The sequence below is a fragment of the Syngnathus leptorhynchus genome, chromosome 1 (genome assembly GCF_054491065.1).
Source record: "Syngnathus leptorhynchus isolate UIUO chromosome 1, UIUO_Slep, whole genome shotgun sequence".
NCBI lineage: Eukaryota > Metazoa > Chordata > Actinopteri > Syngnathiformes > Syngnathidae > Syngnathus > Syngnathus leptorhynchus.
The window spans coordinates 22,875,398-22,897,662 of NC_141195.1; the positions used below are offsets into that span (position 1 = coordinate 22,875,398).

Sequence of the window (22,265 nt, forward strand, 5' to 3'; positions counted from 1 at the left end):
AAGAGCAGCTGGATGCGAGGATGAGGAGGGGACGAGAGCACGGACATTTACAATAGAGGGGAATAACCAGAGATCCACACGACGGAGCGAGGAGGGGAGCCGAGGCAGAGGCTCAGACGGAGGGGTGATGTCACCTCCGAGAGGCAGCCAATGAGGGGGAGGGAGGGAGCGAGCGAGAGAGCGAGCGCGGCCAAAGGGAGGAGGGTGTGTTTTTCGATCACTGCAGCATCAGCACTGTACCGAGGTGCGCACAGGCAGACGGAACCACAGCACACCGGGCCAGGCTAGAGCAGACCGGACCAGACCAAGCGGCAACAGATCGGCTTGAGGACTCGACGGAGGAAAGAAACATCGGTGCGAAGGTAAGAGCAGCTTTGGTACGTCCAGACACTTTGGAGGTTGGGGAAAAAAAAAAAGAGGATGTCTGATGAGTTGCCTCATGAGGCTGCAGAGGTGCCATCACACCTTTAGCGACTTTGCGGATATTTCAGAATTCATTGTCTGCTCTGGAAGGAAGAAGTCTTCATTTTGAATGCAATGTCATGTCAAGACAATTGTCTACATGGCTTCGCATCCATACCATGATGATGATGATGGTGATGATGATGATGATGGCCATATGCATATCAGAATGATTCATGTCTGCACCTGTGGCAGCTGTCCACATCCAGCTGTCCATCTGCTTCCCAAATGTGATTTGTTTTCTGTCGCGTCCGCATGCAACAGGGTCTCTCTCACCTGACATTCTTCATGCTGCCATTTTGCATGGGAGCATATTTTGCAAAAGTGAGATTTCATAAAGGTGCGGTTGCATCTTGCGGGCAAGGCGAGGCAAATGCCATTTTTCTGCCTTGGCCTTTAAAATCAATGCCCATTTTCTGCCTTCTTTCCCCTCCCCCAGCTAATAGCCGAGCGGCTCGTTGATACGTGCGAGCCGTCGCCGCAACAGGCTGCAACAGTTTTCATTCAGATGATGCATTACGCTGACTAGCGTTCCTCTGGGAACGACACATACTGAGCTCCGGCGGGAAGAAAGTGACCCCAGGTTCAAATAAGAGATGCAGGCGGCAGGAAAGAGAGAGAGATGACAGGACGTGAAAATTAGGGTGGGGCAGCCAGCTGGAAGTGTGCGTGCACGTGTCTGTGTGTGTGTGTCTGTGTGTGTGTGTGTGTGTGTGTCTGTGTGTGTGTGTGTGTGTGTCTGTGTGTGTGTGTGTGTGTGTGCAAATTAGGCACTCACCTGGCCTCCTTCTGCTGTTACTGTTTTCTGCATCCTCACTTAGGCAGACGCAAGCCGCCCCAATTATATTGACCAATTAAAAACGTATTCCTCTAAAATATAGCTTTGTCTATAATTATCAAACTAAACATCAAATTCAACAACTTATAGATTGTGAATTTGAAATAACCACAAAGCAGGAAAGCCTGTTAGCCTCATGCTACCAAACATTGCAAAATGCAGTCGACGGGCTAATGAATAGCATCGATGTTACACAGCACAATTCGCGGCGGCAGCAAAAAAGTATCATACTCGTGGGCATATATTCTTTATCCTCCGTGATAAACATTGAATTGCTACTGCAGCTTACTGAGGCATTGACAGTCTCCTCGTCTCAATGTTTAGCTAATTTTCTGTATCGTACTGCCATCTAGTGGCCGAGACGCGCATAGCAGAAGAAGCTTTGTGTTCGTAAGGAGTTATGTCAAACGGTTTCACTCTGTTCTGTTCTGTTCTCACCACACGTTTTTTTTAATCATGAAACCAACAAACGCACATCTTGTATGTTTTCCAACGATGCTAGTTTGCAGCGTTGAAAAATAAAATTTTTAAAAAAGATGCATCGTCATCAATTATTAAAGAATTGTGCAAAACCCCTAGATTACACATATCTGGGTCACATTATCTTTTCTAAAAAGAAAAAAAAAGAAAAGAAAAAGAGAATCACATTGTTTTTTTATTTGGATGGCAAAAGCAACTTTTGTTAACGTTGTACCAATGTCAGGCTGAGGCTAGTGCTTTCGCTCTTCCAGTAAATGTGTAGGAGGAAGGAACACTTTGTTTTTCCTATCTCATCCTCAGGACGCATGGGCGGATTTCCATTGCGCAAACAAAAGCGCTGACCACAAAATCATTAAACCCCTCATGCCATGCAAAACCTGTTTTTTTTTCTTCGACGTACCTGTTTTGAATGCAAAATGGCTCTCATCAAAAACAGAGCCTACCTGACATGCTTTGTCCGTGAGGCCAAATGATGAAGTCAAAGTGGGCGGGGACATCACCCTAACCTGACAACGTGTCGCTAGTACGGAATATTGACTCCATAGTGAAGCAAAAGGCTGATGAAATATACAAAAGACATTTTGATTTTAGCATGAGCTAATGCAACACCATGCAAAGTGACTTGAAAGCTCATTTCCATTTTTTTGGGACTTTGCCATTTGATTTGAATGCAAGAGTGGGTAAATTGTTTTCGACCCGCTGCCATAAAGCCTCATTAAATCCTAATTGAGTTCATGACAGGGGGCTCGGCAGCCTTTCAATTCACGACACAGACATTCAACAACAGCACAATTTGCTTTTACTTCCCTTCTGCATGGACTGACTGACTAATAAGCGGTGCCTTCGCCTTAAAAGCTGAGACAGGCCAGCAAAAACGACCCTTCAACCGGCACGCCCTCTCATTATCGTCTTTGTGACACCTTCAGCGGGCCGGCAGCTCTCACCCCTCCCAAAATGGCTGCACGTGGGGGGGGCTGTCAAGTGGGGTCAGGGTTTGCTGTGACATCCTTTGGCAGAAGAATACATTGCAGTGATTTAGGAAGGTCGAGGTCTGGTGGATTGACAGGGCGGCCGTCTCCCAAACATTATATATGAGCTCTGAGGAGGAGGAGGGAAGGAAGCCTGCAAATGAGGAAAATTGAATTGACAGTGAGCGCAGCTCAAGATGGAAAGGATTGATTGAAAAGTGGGTGCTCGGATGACAGTGTGATGAAAGCTATTCTGGAGAGGATGGAGTGCAGCTCGACAGTCCGGCCATAACTCGCAACCGTCTTCCGTCCACCAGCCGCCCTGTCGCCTCAACCGTGTACTGTCAAACGAGACATAAATCAAAGAAAACACGTGTATTAAAAAAATAAACAATAATAAATTACTTTTCTGTTATAAAAGTCGCTAAATGCCATTAAACAAGCTCTTTCAAGCTCCACAAACGATGGAGCAACTCACGTAGACAGACAACGAAACAACTCGAAGGGATATATTCTTTATCCTCTGCTAAACGAACATCGCTATAGTTTACTGAGGAGTTGTGAGCATCTCATTCTACTCCATCTATAGCTGTATTTTTGTCTTAAACTAAAATGTAGGGAGCTGCACAGAAAAAATTAATCATTTGTTTACATTCTGTTTAATTAATGCTATTATCCTTATTAAAAAAGAAACGCATCACAAAAAAATGTCAGGTTTTTTTTTTCTTTGAGGGGAAGCTGGAACAGATTACAAGACAAGCATCAGATATAGGAATGAATTGAATTTGTATTATCTCATGAGCAGGAAAGGTAGTAAAGCCCATGGGTGGCAAATCTTGCCACTTCAAATTGCAATCCTCCCAGCAAATATTTCTTCAGCCCAGTCGGCAATTTAATTACAACAAAGGCAATAATCGGAGAGGTAAATTGGATCTGAGGAAGGTTTATTGCTTGATGAAGCCTTGATATTTTATTTTTTTAAGTGAGCCAGCAATAAAAATGGCCTTCAGACCTTCAGCCAGCACTGGATCAGAATTTTTTTTTTTTAATTTTATCCTGAAACAACTTTTTTTTTTTTATCCTTACGTTACTTATCTATGAAATCCTGCAAACGTACACACATGAGGAAAAAGTTGAAGTCCTAATAGTTACTAAAAATCACAACTTTGAAAAAGAGATTTCCCTTGTGGGACAAAATTGTGTAGAGAATTGGACTAAGAATGAAAACATTAGAATCAATGTGTGTAATTTGAACATTCAGCAGACAAAAGCAGGCCCATGAAGGACCTTAGTTTGCAGGCATGTTTTATTTTTGTCTCTGTGACAAAAGTGTCTTTATGCGAGCGGCCGAAAATCCCCTGTAGGAGTCTTCATCTGCAGCAATTTGATGAAAGACGCCTTCTTGCCAGCGTCACTTGTCCAAATGCTTCACTAAATTGAGCGTCTGTTCGCGGAATTTCCTCGGTAATCGTCTCCGGATGTCAAACGGCCTTTTGTCACTTAAGCACGTAGCAGCAATTGTCCTACTTTAGTCTGAAGCAACAATTAGCAACAAAACCCCCACAACGCTATACTGCCCCAGGTGGCCACGGTGGGAATAGCACAATCTCCATTGAAATGAAGCAAAAAAACAAAGAACTGGTTTCATTCTCCCATTCGTTTTAATAGGGAAATTTATTTGGGATACATTATCATTGGCTTTAGGATTTTTTTAAGAAAAATATTTATAAATAAACTTGACTTTTTAATGGTTCTACAAACAGTTTCTGTATTGTGTGTGGCTAACTGTCAACGCTCAGTCAATATCTGTTCTTGTGGGTTTAATAGCAATGGATCAAGTTAGTTTTAATTTGATTAAAAAAAAAAAAAATTCTGAACCCTAAAGGGATGGGTGTTTGGTTGAGGAACAATGTGCTCCAGAAAGTTTTCTCGTGATCACCCTGGCCCCTCCGGCTCAAAATTTAAAATGTAAGAAGCAGATGGCAGCACTGACTGAACTCCACTGACTTGACAACCACATCACATGGTGTGGCTGGCTTGCCTTGAAAAATGTTTACTTAGCTCGACACTAATCAACAAAACATTTTGCATGACTGAAGTCGTCACCCTTCTTCATAGCGATGCATCATTTCAAGAAATGAGCTGAATTGGCGTTCTGCATCATCCATTCATTAGGCTTGGATTAGCGCCAGTAGGAGGGGGATCAGTCTTTGAGTGCCTTGTAATCCCCATACACGGGCCTAATTTAATCTCACCGCCCGTGCCGCCGTGTCGTTACACATCACCACGTCCCGGCTGCTCCCGCATTGGATCCCGCCTACCCCAAAAAATGGTGAAGAAACGGCAGGGAGAGGATGAAGTGCCTCGGGAAAAGATTAGCGCAAATTTGTTGATATGATTCGATGTCACGCGGACGCTTAATGAAATCTGACACAAAAACTGTATCAAAGGCGATTATGCTCTGTTTTGATTGGCACTTCTTGACATGTAGCTGGCCTACAAAGAGATGTGGGCAAAAAAAAAAAAAAAATCTGGGCTCCATTCCGTCACGTTTGGCTGGGGCTGTCTGCTGGCATTGCCTGGGAAGAATTTGCCCGTCCCTCAAGGCAACTCCTTCGGGGGGTCGCATTTGTTTGGCATTAAATTAAACGGGCTAATGTGGTTCATCCTTCGTGGAGGCCCGGCCCAGCCCAGCCCGGGTTGAGCTGCATCATTTCCAATCCAGACGCACTGTAAGGTGATGCTAGCTAATCATTTGATCTGTGCCGAGAAGAAGACTGATTGATGCTGCGGGCGGGGAGGGGAAGGGAGGGGTCGGGCGGGCGGGCGGGCATTCTGAGGCTTCTTGTTAATACGAGCAGAAGATGAAAGGTGGAGTCCCCTAGAGGAAACGGTGGATCAACAAGAAGGTGAAAGATTTATTCAGGCGCACATGTCATGTTGGGTGGGGCGAGGGGAGGCCAGACAAAGAGGAACCCAGTGAAAAGGTGGCATTTGTGAGGCCTTGACACTTGTTTGGGGTGTGGCGTGCACCATTCAATGTCAGCCTGACATTTTGACAGCAAGCTGCTTGTCTGCATAAAAGCAAAATGGACGCCGGTCCACCCTGAGGCTTTTCCTCACGGACAGTTCCGGATTCATTTGGATTGACTCTTCAGGAGTTCTGTTCACATCTAAAAGCTGTTCTTGCTTTCATCAGTCTGGAGAATCCATTGATTTCAAATCTTTTGAGATAGTATGCAAAGATTATCATAATTAAAAAAAAGAAAAATCTGGTATTTTGAAATTGCCCCAAGATGGCTTCTATCTTGACCTGCCCATTCATCCATAGAGACGCTACAGACAGTCTTGTGTTTTATTTCCTCAAGTGACCATCTGGGCTCAGGAAAAGGTCAACGTTGGCTCCCTCGTGGCCTTTACCGTATTTCTTGGACTGTGAGTACACTGGTTGAGACATCTGCATCTCGGGAGGGAGGGAGGGAGGTCACGCCCGCCGTGCTCTGGAGTCAACACTGACTTTCTTCTGTCAGTCCCGTTTGGTTGCTGGTCATCCCGAGCGCAGAAGCTGCTCATTCTCTTTCGTCTTGGCTCGAAATTGCCGCACGTTCGGGAAAAGGTCATATCCTCCATTTCTGAGCCACGGCGGAGGAAGATTTGCCAAGACGGACGGGGCTCTGCGTGTTGGCCTCAGATATCACTGCCGCCTTTCATGGCTTCCTCCTTGCCCGGATCTCAGCTCCCCACTCTATTGGTGATAATTGGATTGATTTGGAGAGCAGAAACGACTTCCCGATGATAATGATAACAGATGCCGTGGGAGTTAGGAAGCCTCTTAGGAGCTGCGCATTCCCCTGCATAGTTTCTCCTGCTTGCAAGATGGAAGTTGGCAGGAAGGTTGCAAGGAGGAACGTGAAGAAATGAAGTTTCACACTGCTTTGAGTGCGAGGCAAGCAGCATAAAGAATCAAGGTGCAGGAGCGAGCGAGCGAGAGATGTGGAAGGGGGAGGGGAAAGGAATATTCAGGAGCGGGAATCCAGAGGTTGTCATGGTGACAGCAGGGCGAGGCCAGGGATTGGAGGCGGCCTCATCTGATTGACACCTCGCCTCAAACGTCTGCACGCATGGCCTCACCTCAAGTCCAAGAAACTCCCAAGCGGCCAGATCACTTCATCCATCTGGAGTTCCGGCGTGTCACGCTCGCTCGCTTTTGTGTTTGACGGAATGCAAAACTCTCGTCGGCATGCAAATCCCCCTCCAACTGACTCCATTAGTCAAACATCAGCGCGGCGGCTCCTCGCTTTCACGGGAAAAAAATGTTGACGTCGGCAGATGTTGAGATGCTCTCAAGTTGAAGGGAAAGCAACACTTACTACTTTCCTTTTTGTGCCATCTCAGGGAGTGCGTGAAGAGGTTTGTTTTCAATAAGTAGCTCACTCTTGACTCTACTTGGAATTCAAATGTGCAATTATGGACCTTGAGAGAACCTTCATGTCCTAAACCGCTCCAACAAATGTCCTTGGGAAGTTTTAAACTGAAAGCACAGGAGAGAAAGGTCATTCTAAAACATAGGTGTCAAACTCGAGGCCCGGGGGCCAGATACATCGCAAAGACATTTCGATTTTGTGTCATTACTAAAATGTCAAATATTCTTCACTTTTAAAAAAAGAGATATTGCTTGCAATTTTTATGTCTTTTTAAAATATTAGAAATTTTTTTACACTGTATATAATATAAGGCGTTGACAGTCATAATGGAAGGAAACCGTCCCGCCATAAAAATGAGTTTGATGCCCCGACTCTAAAACAAGTCTGCTTTCTTCTTCTCTTGTTTTTGCACTCTCTTTGCACTCTCTGGTTGCTTATTAGCAAAAAAAAAAGGCCCAGCGAGTTGCCTTGTCTGTGCAATATGAGAGTTTCATTAGGTGAGCTGCACTTAAGGAGAACTGCTGCATTTGCAACTTTGGGCAAAATTAATGGGATTGCCCACAATCCAATTGGACTTGCTTCATCATTTAACCAATGCAAATCAGCGCAAAAACCTCGTCTAGCCCACGACGCCTGTGTGATGTCGAACTGATGTGTTGTTTTTTGTCGTTGCATTAGTTTCCCTCTTAGTTGCGCTCTGTGTTCCTTTGATGACTTGAACTGCGCTTTGTTTATGCTGCATGCGCTTTTCCACAACCATGACGTCTCTGTTTTCCTTCGGGGGGCTTTCTTGTGTCCTCATCCAGCCCCCAAATGTGTGTGTGTGTTTGTTTGTGATAGAGCTTCATGGTCCATGCAAATGTGCTGAATGGAAATTTCAACCCGGCAGCTTATTTGCCTTAACTGCTACATGAGGCGAACATGACAAGTATTCCAAGATCAAACCGAATCTGTGAAATGATCCAAAACTTGTGTTCATCCTGTGACCCAACACTTCTCTTCATATACTTTTTGTTTACATAGCGTACATAAGGCAAATGTACCGTGTGATATTGTTGCGAGGCAAAACTTCTCCAACTTTTTGAGTGGTCAAACATTTCCTTTTCGCAGAATTCTAACGGCATTTAAACACAACTGACACGGGAATAAAATGATTCCTGGTTTTGGAGACAAAAAGAGTGTGTGTGTGTGTGTGTGTGTGTGTGTGTGTGTGTGTGTGTGTGTGTGTGTGTGTGTGTGTGTGTGTGTGTGTGTGTGTGTGTGTGTGCGCACGCTCAAACTCACCCCTACAAACAATTTAGAGCGCTCAGTCAGCCTACCATGCATGTCTTTGGAATATGTGAGGAAACCCACACAGGCACAGGGAGAACCTACAAACACAGGCGGGCCATCGTCGGAATCAAACCCGCAACTTCTGCACTGTGATACGGACGTGTTAAATCGTCATCCACCGTGCTGCTTGTACTTAAAACAAACAAAACACAATCATTATTTTTAGTGACCCCAAGGACCCCAGTTTGTCTCCTATGAGAGTCAGACGGGGCGTTACCTGTTGTATTGGAGGTGGATGATTGCGTACATACTCCCCCTCCCCCTGTCAGATTATTTGACGTACCAATTCTCCCCACGGAGGTGGCGACATGTCCTTGCATGTCACATGAGCTGTCCTCCAGCGCTCGATGGGCTACTTAGCACACGGCTCCAGGGAGCCCTCCCTCCTCTTCCTGTCTGACGGAGTGCGAAAAGCCCCCCCCCCCATGTGTCGGCCTTCACAGCATCACGCACCATGCCATCCCTGTCGTCCCTCAACAGAGCTTTCAAGACCACCGGCTTCTTCACATCCTTTCATTGCTTCCTTACATGACCGCAAACAAAAAACGAATCCTTGACGCTGTCTCGTGTGGATAATTGCAACGTTTAATGTTGCCCTCGAGGGCATACATATTCAAATGAGACATTAGTCAAGTGATGAGCGAGACGGAAGGCGATGGAAGCACTTGACGGACAGAAGGTGACTCCTCTTCATTACCCAAAGCAGCGGCCCGCCTTTTCATTTTCACGTTCCTGCTGTGAATAACAACACGAGGATGTGAAGCGTGAGGGGGATGAGTGGGCTTGTTTGAGGGTGTCCCCCTCCTCGCCACGACACTGAGGGTGTGTCAAGTTATTAGCTTTGCACCACCGGCAACAGTATCTGAGTGGCGTTGCTGCTAATGCATGCAAATGAGCCACTGACCGCCAAAGTCAGGGCCAGTGGCGAGTATGGCGTTCGTTGCCATGACAATGGAGTGGACTTAGGGCGTTGCCGGTGACAATTAAAAGGTCCGTTTTGTGTCATTGCCTCCTTCAAACAACCCGTTAATCTGTTATCCTGACTGGGCTCGCAGATGCACCGTTGTGTGCTTGTTTATTGCGTGAAACCGCTGGGACCAAAAAAAAAAAAAATGAGGCCAAAATGTATTAATACATCGGCAAGCTATAATTTTAAAAGGGCCGACAGGTTGTTGTTCAGCCAAGCGGTAGGCTTGTTCTTGCCTCGTAAAATATTGCATCGTGGATCATTGCCCTCCGTTGAACCCATCCTTTTTTTTTTTTTTTTTTTTTTTGCACAACTAGCAAAACGCTTCGGATGAACATGGCGCGCTAGAGATCAGCGGACGTGCCGGCGGCACGAATGCGGATCTTGACTGATACACACCAGCAACACAGCGCACGCACACGGGCTTACATAAGCATGACGGACGCCCCCCAGCTTGTCTGAGTCGATGATCCCATTACAGCATGGCTTTCGTTGCGGCACGCTTTTTACATAGATTTTTCTCCCGCTATGAATTTTTCAAATAATTTGTTGTTCATGAATTTTCCATTAGCATCTTGCTTTTGTCTGAGCTGGTTTGTTGTTGTTTTTTCCAAAGTATCCCTCAGTCCCTCCACTTAGCCTCTCTGTGGCTATCTTCATGGATGTTTGAGTGCACTCCATTCTCCTTGAATGATTCAGCTCCTCTCTTATTCTCCCACTTTCTCGTTAGGGGACAAACAGCGTCCAAATAAATCACATCAGACATCATTTTTTTTGACCGTTGGAGACAAGTCTTCATTTCGGGAACGCTTTATTGGTGTTTGTTTGGATTAGTGTACAAACAGTTGTTACATTTTTGATTAGCTTCAGCATCCATCATTGGTGTTCCTTTTGTGGAGTTAACATGAAGCATGTTCTTAAATGTGTGAGGTGTCGGCAGGTGAACGTACGAGCGTGCGCATATGTAAGCGATAGCGCAATCCTATTAATGTCCGTGTTTGAATTACTGATTTGAATGTACCACAGGGAAGGGGGGGTTGCACGGAGACGGTGTTGTCAAGGAAACCACAATACAGCCGGTGTAGGCGTTTGCCCTTGTGGCTGCTCCAACAACCTTGTTTTCTTTCTTTGAAACTGTATTTACCGGGAAGCCTCAGTGAAATGTGCCAATTTGGGTGGGGCCTCCAAAGTGAGCTTCTCGAAAGTGAATTCACACATTTACAATACATGGCACATGTTGAAAGATATTTGGTGTTAGCGTATGTTCTAAGTGGCGAGTAGCTAGCTACCTAGGCGTGAGTTAGCCAGCTAGCTCCATCGTCACAATGTGGAAAAGCTTTATAATTCTAAAGCTTCATTTTATGTTTTTTTTTGTTACCATTTCTCTCCGTGGCATATCATTTATTTTCACTTAACAGGGATTGTAATTGTGGCCAATTTGCTGTTCACATTGAGGGGGGTGCTAGCTCCTGTGCTAATATGCTAATTGCAGTATTGATGAATGTAAAGCGCATGTAGCGTGTTTCTAGATAAGCGTCCGGGCCCATCTGCCTTCTTCTTTCCAGCTGGTAAATTTCCATTAGGTGTTAACCGTACATCATTAGCCTTGAAACGCAAGCTCGAAAGCACAAGGGAGCCGTTGTACCGTAAGCCCGTTTTCCATTAAAGTTGAAGATATCAAATTAATCCACCGCTTTGCCAATTGGCCTCACCAGAGTGCTTCCCGAACAAGTTATTGAAATGACAGAGAGAAAGCAATTGGAAAAAAAGCGGGACAAGAAGAATATGGATCAAAAGCAGACAGGAAAATGGATCCTCATTTCTTCTGATGGCTGCCTACGCTTTGATGAAACACCTCCTGGGTTTATCATCTCCATGAAGTGCTAAAACAGCAGACATGGGTCGGCGCTGTTATTCCAAGTAATTTGTGTTATTTATTTATTTTTTTCCCTGCCATTGCCTCTCACACTCGTCTCACTGCAACAGGCTCATGCATTAAGTATGACACTGCCAGGGAGAGGGGGGGGGGGGCACGGTTGAGGGCAGAAAATGTCAGGTATGGATGAACCAACGCAGTCTGCAACCAAACCAAATGCACATGGGCCTGAGGGTACGGATGAATTATGAATTTAGGTGGATTTGGGGCAAATTGTGTCCGAGGAAGCGGATTGAGATGAATAATTCACCCGAACAGGGGCTGTGGATCAGACCCCCCACCGGGTTCACCTTGTTCCTCCTCCTCGCTTTTACGATCCATTGACCCTTTAAATCTCCGGCAGCGAGGTTCCGTAACACTCCGTTTGTCGGGTTAGGAATTGCTTTGTTTACGAGCGAGTCAGCCTCTCTTTTACACGCTGATCTCAACGGAAGGAACCTCGGGGAAGGAGATGAAGGCAGGGCAGGGCAGGGGAGACATCTTTTCATTTATTTGTCTCCGCTTTTACATCTTCACAGCTTGAGCTGATTAAAACGGGACAGGAGGCGAAGCAGCACACAGGTTTGCTTCGACACAAGTACGACACACAAAGAAGTCTCGCCCTGCGGCTGGATTACGCAGGTCGGCCGCACGTGAAACGGTGAGCAGTGGTCGCTCGTGATGAGAAACCCGGAAGCCACGCCCAACAAAAGAAAAAAAAAACATCCAAAAATTCCAACTTGACCACAAAGGAGCCTGTTTCAAAAAACATTGTTGCAACAAAATAAAGTAATTATCCATTTTAAGTATTGATGCTACGTTTAGTTGAATTCATATTTAATGAATATAGGGATTCCTTCCCTCAGGCTTTTTCTGTATGCATTTTTGAATAAATCATGCATCTGTGGGGGCATAAAGAGCCACACGACAAACTACTTTGCCAAAAATGTAACCAGGCGAGACGCGGGCTTGTACTGTTAACAAAATGAGGACGTTGCGACACAATATGGCATGGCAACATATTGCAAGAGGAAAATCAATGTATGACTGAAGAAGAAGTCATGTGCATGTGACAAGCCAATTGTGTGCAACCACACCCTCAAATCACATCTCGACACTGGCGGATCCATAGAAGCCCCCCCCCCCCCTCCTCCCCTCGTGATGATGACACGCTTGACATTCCAGCTGTGATAATAGCATTTGAAAGCACTCAGGAACATGCTGATGGGTCATGACAACGGTCGCAGGCATGACCTTTGAACCTGCTCAATGGATCGCAAGGTGAAATGAAGCAGATGCTGGATGTCGCTCAGCATCCTGCAGCAGCTTCCGTGTGTGTGTGTGTTCTCTCCCACAGTCCACTTTGTGTCTTTATGTATTGTATTCTAAAAAGTGTGTGCTTTCATTGTGGGTTTTTTATCCCCATAACATTTTTTTGGACTCTGGGCTAAAAATAATTCCATTTTGGATTTGGCTCAATGTGTGGATTTGTTTCAAGCCTATAATCATTGCCTACAATTTACTCTTTGAGGTTCCATTAATGCATTTTCTCCAGCGCTTTATCCTCGTTGGGGTCACGAGCGAGCTACAGCCCAGTTTGGGTGAGAAGCGAGCACAGCCAATCACAATCCTAACCTCGCCAGTGGTCGTATTTTACTGTCTTCTTTATTTTTATTACTGCTGCTCGGTTTTCTTCAAGCTGCTGCGGGACTTGAATAAATGCTGATTGGACGCTTTTGCAATTTCCCATGTATGAGAGGACGGATGCCCTTTGTCGTCCCTCCTCCACTTTTACACTTAAATATCCCGAACTCCTCTCGCCACTCGAACGGCTCATTGTATCTTAATGCTACCCGTCCCGTCGAGGCCTCATCTCTCGTTTGGAGGTCCATTTCATCTCATTTGTGTCCACTGATGTTGACAATTCAGGCAGCCCCGACTCCTCCTTCAGCCTTTGTGCTTTGCGCTCCGCTGCGTGACACTAAAATCTTCACATTGATGAACTGTAATTATCCTCCAGTCCTCTCCCTCATTTTCCATCCTTCTCCTAAACGACCTTCCCCCACGCTAGTCAACGTGCCAACGTGCGGCAGCGCCAGGAACTCCGACGGCGCCGTCTGCCAAATCAGCGTCCTTTGCACTCTTATCACACGCTTCTTTTGTCTCTTTCTTTTCAACGTGATAATAATGGCGTGTGCTTAACAGCTCTTTGCGTGTGATACCGAGTGGTGCAAACAATCAGCGGGAAGGGGGAGGAGGTATGTCGGGATACGACCAGGACCGGCTCAGAAGCTCCAGATGGAGAATGGATAGACTCCTAGCAGGGGTGGTTTGCCACATAAGAAGCCAGAAATTCAGGCAAGCTCCTCAATAGAGGAACTCTGGACTGGATGTGGACCCAGACTCCTTCCAAGATACTCCACCTTTTTTTTTTGTGTTCTTCTAATGCTATCCACCATCTGGTGATATGGTATGAATCCTGAAATGGATCTTCTGAACCTTGAAATGACTTTGTATGCACTGGGTCATGAATGTCTTGATTGAGATGGTGGAGCATCCTTCCAACTTTGTACCAGGTTGAGGTTCTCATCGTCACGTGTGTGCGCACATCTGTCATCCATCTCTTGGTCATTGTCTTCTTGTTGTTGTACTTGAGTTGTCCATCTGTCCAGCCCGTCCATATGGGCCACTGGACGACATGTCCCGCTAATGAACCAAATGGTGAGCGACACATTTTGACGCTTTAACTCTCCACTGCCGTATTAACTGAGCGTCTCGGTCTGTCCACATGGTGCCAGTTCATGTTCCTCCCGTTGTGACACATGGCCCCTGCTCCCCCACCCCTCCTTTCTCTTTTATGTGGCAGAAAGAAGACCAGCGTGAGGGACGCAAAGACTCACCAAAGCAGCGGGCCCCCAGTTGCGTGCGCGTGTGAGCGAGGTCTCGGACGGGACGGTGAGCAATGGCTCCCCGACAGCAGGTGGGCAGTAGGAGGCGGAGCTCTGGCTTCCTCCTCCTCCCCATCCTCCTCTCCTTCGTGGTCCAGCCCAGCCGGGCAACCATCCACTTTCCCTCCAACTGTGAGTACGCCTCCACGTCACTTTCGGCCTTCACCAAATTGTTCATTCGTGTGCTAATAATGATCTTAACATTGGAGCTCCTTTTCCTTCCTCGTCCGGTTATGCGTCTAATTACTCTTTGATTGATCCTGTCGAGGAGCATTGATTACTCCCACTATTGATCCGGTTCCTCCCAGCATACCAGAATCGGATTGAGGAGTAATTTAATCAACGAGTAAATGGCGGCTGGAGGTGCTGTTTATTTGGCAACGTGTCAAAAAAAAAAGCAAGCCAAAGCCTTACGCTTACACTATTTGTTGCTTGTCTTTCCGGAAAACGCTTGCAGTGAGTCACGGTGGCTGTCCTCCACCACCTGCGCAGATCAACAAGCGTGCACTCGGCCTGAAAGCAGATGGAAAGATAGCAATCTGCCGGGGGAGGGGTTATAGTTATGATGTGGAGGAGGAGGTGGAAGGAAGAGCGAGTGAAAAATGTCAAAGGTCAAGGTGTCCCTTGCCTTTCAATTTGCAACAATGCGAGTCAGCGATAAGCGTCGACGTGTTCCAGTGTGTGTCGTGTCTCAATTCTTCATGTATCGTGACTGTTGTTCAATGACCTCGCTACACTATCAAATGGAACCTCAAAAATGCGTGACACCGGGCCACAAACCACTCACCAAATCGAATAACTTTCAATTGATTGCTGTATATCAAGCAAAACGGTCAGGTCCTGTCCTGCACTGTGATTGGCCAGTTACCAGTTAATTGTGTTACCTCAACAGAATCGAATCAAACCAAAACAACAAAATCAAGTTTCAGCACGCTGTACATATCTTTTCCTGTTCCCAAACTGTATCTTTGCTTGTATTTCCTTGCATGTCCATATTTATGTCTTTCTCTCTCTATGTAACAAAAATATTTTCTCCCTCACGCTTGCTCTCTACTGTGGACTACAAAAGACCACATAAGTGACCGTAAGTGCTTTTAATATTTCTGACCAATCTTTTGTAATGCATGTGCTAGCAAAAATGCTTGTAAACACTTTGAACTTAGGCCGCTGGGCTTATTTTCCGTACACAGTTAAAAAAAAAAAAACAACTCTGCTCTTGAATGATTTGCTGCGTGATGATTCTCTGCAGTCACGTGGCTCCATCCGGCTCGGCTGCGCAGCCCCAAGCCTGAACTTTAATTGGATCAGGAAGGGGCTTATTAGCTTTGATTGCATTCCCTCGCTCTCTCGATGCCTTTCTCTCTCCACTGAACCTTTTGTCGATTTTTTTGTCTCTGTCGGCCGGCGCGTCATCGCTGCGCATTGTTCTACTCGGCCGCCTTTGATCACACGCTCCGAAACGTTTGTACTATCTCAATCTTATTAAAAGTGAAAAAAGACCCATTTTTTGGTATCCTAGCGAAAAACCTGAAGTTGTGATTTGCCCCAGTGGGCCATTTAAAATGATGCGGTGGGCCGGGACTGGCCCCCAGGCCTCATGTTTGACACCGGTGTTCTGAAATGAAAAAGGAAAGCAGGAAAGGCCTACTAAAAATTCCTGCTTGACGTCTGTTCGTCCCTCTTTCATGATGCCGCTTCCATTTCCGCTCATCTCAGTCCATATGACAAGTCTTTCTCTCGGGACCCTTTGCTCATCCTATCGACCGAATATATGGTTATTGGCAGCTGTTGACCTAAAAATGATTGGTGTCTCAGTGCCTTCTGGTCATAGGGAATCTTGCATTACTCTGGGGTAATATGCGTCAAAGCACTGCTTAATGCATGTGGAATTAAATCAATCACATACTGCAGCACTGCCATACAATATTGGTTCCCTTATTGAGTTAGAATATAATACAAGACACACCAAATGCTTTTAAAGTCAAGTTAACGCTAATAATTTAAGATGATGTGACTTCTACACTTAGCTGAACGTTAGCTGAAATCTCTGATCTGTCATATTAAGTCATATTCATAACCAGTCATATGAATGAAGTCATATAAATGAAGTCATGATAATAACCAGAAGGTTTGTAAAGCAGTGCCTTACACTGTTTTTATTCAATGGCTCAACTCCATTTATGAATAATGCAAATTAATAATCCAATAATTTGATTTAAAATGTCCGTGTTTTGTTCCAATCTTGGCCATAGAAGCGAATGGAAAACAAAAAATTTGTTCCGGAGTTCAACTGTCTCCATCCCAACATAAATTCCATTAAATGTTCATAACAAGTGGAAAAGGAAGTTAGCCTCAGTTATGAACAAAATGCATAAAAAAAACAATATGACACTCAACCTTCTTGAGACACAAAATGCCACAAAATGCCATTGACAATATAACAACAACTGTATGGCAGTCTGATAAAGCTTTTAACAAACAATATTTGAACACAAAGGGTGAAGCAACATATGTAGACCGACACAGTACAGAACAATACTCAAACGCATCATATTGTTTATCGCTGCAGTTTACTTACTCACTGTGGAATTAAAACGTTTCCGTGTTTCAATGAAATATTAAGTCATACTGCCCTCTGATGGCTAAATTGTACACATCAGGAGGAGATGAATTAATCATGATGCACAAACTTTTGGATTGTGTAATTAGTTGAAAGTACAATAATATATATATATATATATATATATATATATATATATATATATATATATATATATATATATATATATATATATATATTTTTTTTTTTTTTTCTTCTTTCTTTTACACGTGTTCTTTTTGAAGCGGCTGGACTAGATTAATGGCACACGAGTGTTTTGAGTTAAGAGGGCCCTCAGGGAACGGAGTTGAGTGCGCATGTCAAGGCACCACCGCACGGCACGTTTGAGCTCACCGTGTTCTTACCACCACGTGTCTTGTTTGCAGTCAAGAGGCCTCCTGTTATCACCACACAGCCCAAGTCTGTCACCGTCTTCAGCATGGAAGATCTGGACATGGATTGCAAAGCCTCTGGAAACCCGCCGCCCATGTTCGTACCCACCACACACACGCACACACTGATGGAGACTTTGAGGGTGACTTTCAATGTCCGCGTTGAGTGGTTCATCATGAGAGGAAATCAGCTCTCTGTCAGCAACAAAGGACGAATGTAATCTTTGCAAGTGGAAGACTGCAGCGCTTGCCAAGTCAAGAATGAATATCGCAATGAGCCTTAATAAGCTCGGGAGCCCCCGTCGGGACTCCAATTTATTGGCGTCCTCCAATTTAGTCACATAAGGACACGCAGTCGCTCAAGTTTGTTTTGTTGCAGATTCCGATGGACAAAGGACGGCGAGGATTTCGACCCGGCCGCTGACCCGGAGCTGAAGGTGACGGAGGGCTCGGGTTCGTTTGCCTTCGATACCCTCAGCAACACGGTGGACTCCCTGAAACAGTACCAGGGCAAATACGTCTGTTACGCTTCCAACGAGCTCGGCACGGCCGTCTCCGACGAGGCCACAGTCAAAACTGATGGTGAGAAGCCACCCGACATGGGTTCAGCACCCCACGTGTACTCACACGTGCCCAGATATTGCGATTAATTATTTATTATGATTATTTATTGCTTCTCTCTCTCTCTCTCTCTCTCTCTCTCTCTCTCTCTCTCTCTCTCTCTCTCTCTCTCTCTCTCTCTCTCTCTCTCTAAAAAGTCCAGTTTGGCTGCACAATGCCCAGGTTGGGGAACAAAGTCAGAAATTAAAGTGTACATATGTATCCAGTAGCACTTTAAAAAAAAAAAAATCAAAAATTGCAGAGGCTCTTCCCACTTCTTACAAGCAAACTAATCTGATGATATTATTATATATCATATTGTTTATATTTAAAAAGTTGAGGATTAAAAAAATCATACAAAATGCACACTTGTGGGAACATTTGCATGAACAAAAAAGGAAGTGAGATGCACACAAATGACCAGCTTACAGGTGTTTGTTTTCCTTTCCCTCCTAATATTCTCAATTAGTAATACACTTAAAAAGCCTGCTATATTTGGAATATATTAGCGACGCTTGAGCACGCAAGATAATTGTCTGTTGGCAAGCAATAGCAGAGCCGTGTGATGTCGGCTCGACTCGTCCTGCTTTCTAAAGAGCTCATTTGTTTGCAAATGAAGACTCAAACTGGGACAGCACGGAACTGCCACCTTCCAACATAATTAGATGCAAGAACATGATAATCAGCAACAGGAAAAACACATGCTAGCTCCCTGCTGTTAACGCAAAGAGCACTTTTGTGTATCCGTGCACCGACGTAGCTGGATCTCTCCTGGGCGACCTCCTTCACTCCCAGTTTCCCTGACAACCGTTTCCCCAGAAACACTTGTGAGCTGATGTCACGCCGAGGTCTCTTGGGCGTCTCCCGCGGGGTTACGCACGATGAGCCGAGGGGAGGCACCAAGTAAATATAGCTCGCGCAACTCCCAGATTCCATTGTTCCACTCCAAAAGAACCTCCTTGTAAATGTCGAGTGTCAAGTCTCGTTGCCAAGGTGATGCCTTCAGATAGTGGTGACCCGAGAACTTTTTCAAAAAAACAAGCTGTTGTTCCAATATATATATAATATATATATATTTATTTATTTTTATTTTTTTTTGCTTTGACTTGTGTGTCCAAAATCACATTGTGCCTTTAAAACAAGCATGTCAGTTTCGCTAACAACGCAAAAAAACACGGACGGGCTAAATAGCATGATTGTTGGCGTTTTTTCGATGTTTTCGACATATTAGATCTGAACGCAAATGAGCAACACGCGTAGATGGAAAATAATAGTCATGGATTCTTTATCATTTGCAAAAAAACCTACTGCGTTATGCAAGTCCACTCTATAATGTCACACACGGTAAGGAGCAGAACAATATCCATTCAATTGAAGCAAAAAAATGGCTTTCGTTGACATTTTGTGTAACTCATTACTGTATGTTGTAAGTACAATATTATAGAATTCAGCTTTTCTTACATCTAATGTTGTCATTCGAGATGCAAATGTTTGATGTCAAGTGGGTTGTGTCCTTATGACGCTCTTCTCACGAGTGCCTCTTTTCCCTTCAGCTCCACCGGCTCAACACAAAGACAAAAAAGTCCATGTGAAATCTGAAGAGGGAAGCAGTATTGTTCTCAAGTGCAACCCACCGCAGAGCTCCATGGAGCCCATCATTCACTGGATGGACTGGCGTAAGTCAACTAGCCTTCATCTCTTTCACTTCATTATTCTCACACCCTCAACGTATACATTTTTTATTCCGAATATTCAAATATTACAAATAATACAGAGCTTCCTGTTTGTTTCTCAGATAAAGTCCTCGCATAAAACCAAAATGAAATTGAGGAAGCAAAATAAACACACGGAGAGAAAAAGAAAATAATATTCTGTATTGTCCGGACTATAAATCGCTCTGGAGTATAAATTGCACCAGCCATACAATGTATAATAAAGCAGAAAAAGACACATAAGTCGCATTTTGGGAGCAAATTTATTTGATAAAATTCAACCCCAAGAACAGAAATGTCATCTTGAAAGGAAATTTAAAATAAAAATAGAATAGGCAACAACAGGCTAAACGGTACGGGATGCTAACGTTACATAAACACATAAACAAGGAACAGAAAACGTGCCTGATGTAACATATTAAGAGTTATTCAAATAACTATAACATAAATCACAAGTTCACACATATGTCGCTCCTGAGTATAAGTCGCACCCGCAGCCAAACTGTGAAAAAAACGTATCGTCCGGAAAATACGGTAATAATCAGAGGCCTAATTGAAAGAAAGCTGACATTAGCACCATGCTCGCTCTCGTCCATCCTCGCAGAGATGCGTCACATCCAACTGAGCGAGAGGGTGGTTGTGGGCAAGGATGGTAATCTATACTTTGCCCACCTGGAAACCACGGACAGCAGGAACGACTACATCTGCAATGTCCAGTATCTCGCAACTCGCACCATCCTGGCAAAGGAAGCTGTCACGCTGACCGTCAACCCCTGTAAGAGTTTCAGTGGTAACCCGTGAGTGGCATCTCCCACTGGGACGTCAGAGCCACCTTAACCAGCACCAGTCCACCAGTCCTTGGAATGAGGCTTTGCTCTGTTTGTTCTTCAGCCAACTCAGTGGTGCGGAACCGAAGGCCCCACATGATGAGACCTACTGGAAGCCACAGCACTTACCATGCACTCAGGGGCCAGACCATCGAACTGGAGTGCATCGTCCAAGGCTAGTGAGTGTCTTAGTCGTTTAGGTGCTCAAGCCACCTTTCAGTCAAATGGACCTCCTTAACTCATTCGCTGCCAACCCAGTTAATATCTTTGACGTCTATAACCGTCAATGGCACTGAATGACTGAAGATCCATTTTCCTCCCACTGCCATCACCTTTGCATCTGCTTCCTCTCGTTTTGAACCGTCGCTCCATCCTTTCCCCTCAGCCCAACTCCAAAAGTATTATGGGTCAGGAAGGACGGTGAGATGTCAGAATCCCGGACTTCCAGAGAAATGTTTGACCGCCGTCTGCGCTTCAGCAATATCTCAGAGAGTGACGCCGGCGAGTACCAGTGTCTGACTGAGAATGCCCAAGGGAAGCTCGTACACACTTACACCGTGACGGTGGAAGGTTCGTCCGTCGACATCGTTGTACTCGTCTTCATTCCGGGTCTTATGTAAAGTTTCGACAAACATTCATATGATTCTGATTTAGCCGCTCCTTACTGGACCAAAGAACCGGCCAGTACGTTATATGCTCCCGGTGAGAACGTCAGACTCGACTGCCAGGCAGAGGGCATCCCTACTCCAGTCATCACTTGGACCATCAACGGAATCCCGCTCTCATGTCAGTATGCAAACAAACAAGACACGTGAAGCCATGCTAACGTACTGCTTAGCCTCTGTGTCTTTTTTCTTTTTTCTTCCTAAACAGCGATTGACAAAGACTCCAGACGCACTGTGACGCCAAGCAGCTCTCTCATCCTCAAGGATGTGAATTTCGGAGACACGGCCATCTACCAGTGCAAGGCCTCCAACAAACACGGAGCTATCCTGTCAAACATCAACATTTACGTCGTTGGTGAGAGATCAAAGGAATGAACAAATGAAAGAACGAGTGTGTTTCAGAGCTTTGGTGGCCACCATGTACGGTGCGTTTGCATCTCAGCAGTCCGTCCCTTTGTCGTTTCAGAGCTGCCTCCACAAATCCTGACTGAGGACGGCAATACGTACACGGTGACCGAAGGACAGAAGGTTTTACTGGAGTGTGACAGCTTCGGATCTCCTAAACCAAAAGTCACATGGTAAGACCATCAAGCCAATTGCACTTTTTTTTAATCTCACGGTGTCTCATTTGATTTGGTGAGTTGATAGCGTAGGATGCATTTCATTAGCAACTAAACACTTTTGCGTCTGGAGTGTGATTGATGCCGGCGCTCACCCAAGAAGGCAAACCCTCCATCTGTTCCACATCAATCCCAGGACTTATATAGACAACTATGTGATCATTCACATTCACACCTTGAATGTCCACCTCACCTGTTCCTGGAGAAAAGCCATGCGGTCCACTCAGGAAAGTGGGATCTCTGTTTTTGTTTCCAGGACCAGTGACAGTGCCTCCTCCCTTCTGGCTGATTCCAGAATGAACCCTCTCACCACAGGAGGTCTGGAAATCCTCAATGTCACACATGACGATGAGGGCTTCTACACGTGCTCGGTGCAGAACACCAACCTGTCTATCACTGCAGAGCTGGAGGTGCTCAGTGAGTGGCAGGCGCGCACACACACACACACACACACACACACACACACACACACACACACACACACACACACACACACACACACACACACACACACAC

At 45.2% G+C, this 22,265-nt stretch overlaps 1 protein-coding gene across 2 annotated transcripts in view; it reads left to right on the forward strand.

The window, feature by feature from the left end:
* Window positions 1–199: 199 nt before the first annotated feature.
* Window positions 200–22,265, forward strand: part of l1cama (L1 cell adhesion molecule, paralog a) — a 29,011-nt gene continuing 6,945 nt past the window's right edge. For both annotated transcript variants that reach the window (XM_085927504.1, XM_085927513.1), the window contains exons 1-12: window positions 200–362; window positions 14,253–14,466; window positions 17,320–17,422; window positions 17,705–17,907; window positions 19,479–19,601; window positions 20,242–20,412; window positions 20,529–20,643; window positions 20,850–21,034; window positions 21,119–21,250; window positions 21,338–21,484; window positions 21,596–21,707; window positions 22,006–22,166. In XM_085927504.1, coding sequence (XP_085783630.1) covers window positions 14,349–14,466; window positions 17,320–17,422; window positions 17,705–17,907; window positions 19,479–19,601; window positions 20,242–20,412; window positions 20,529–20,643; window positions 20,850–21,034; window positions 21,119–21,250; window positions 21,338–21,484; window positions 21,596–21,707; window positions 22,006–22,166 — 1,570 coding nt within the window. In that variant the 5' untranslated portion in view covers window positions 200–362; window positions 14,253–14,348. The remainder of the gene's footprint in view (window positions 363–14,252; window positions 14,467–17,319; window positions 17,423–17,704; window positions 17,908–19,478; window positions 19,602–20,241; window positions 20,413–20,528; window positions 20,644–20,849; window positions 21,035–21,118; window positions 21,251–21,337; window positions 21,485–21,595; window positions 21,708–22,005; window positions 22,167–22,265) is intronic.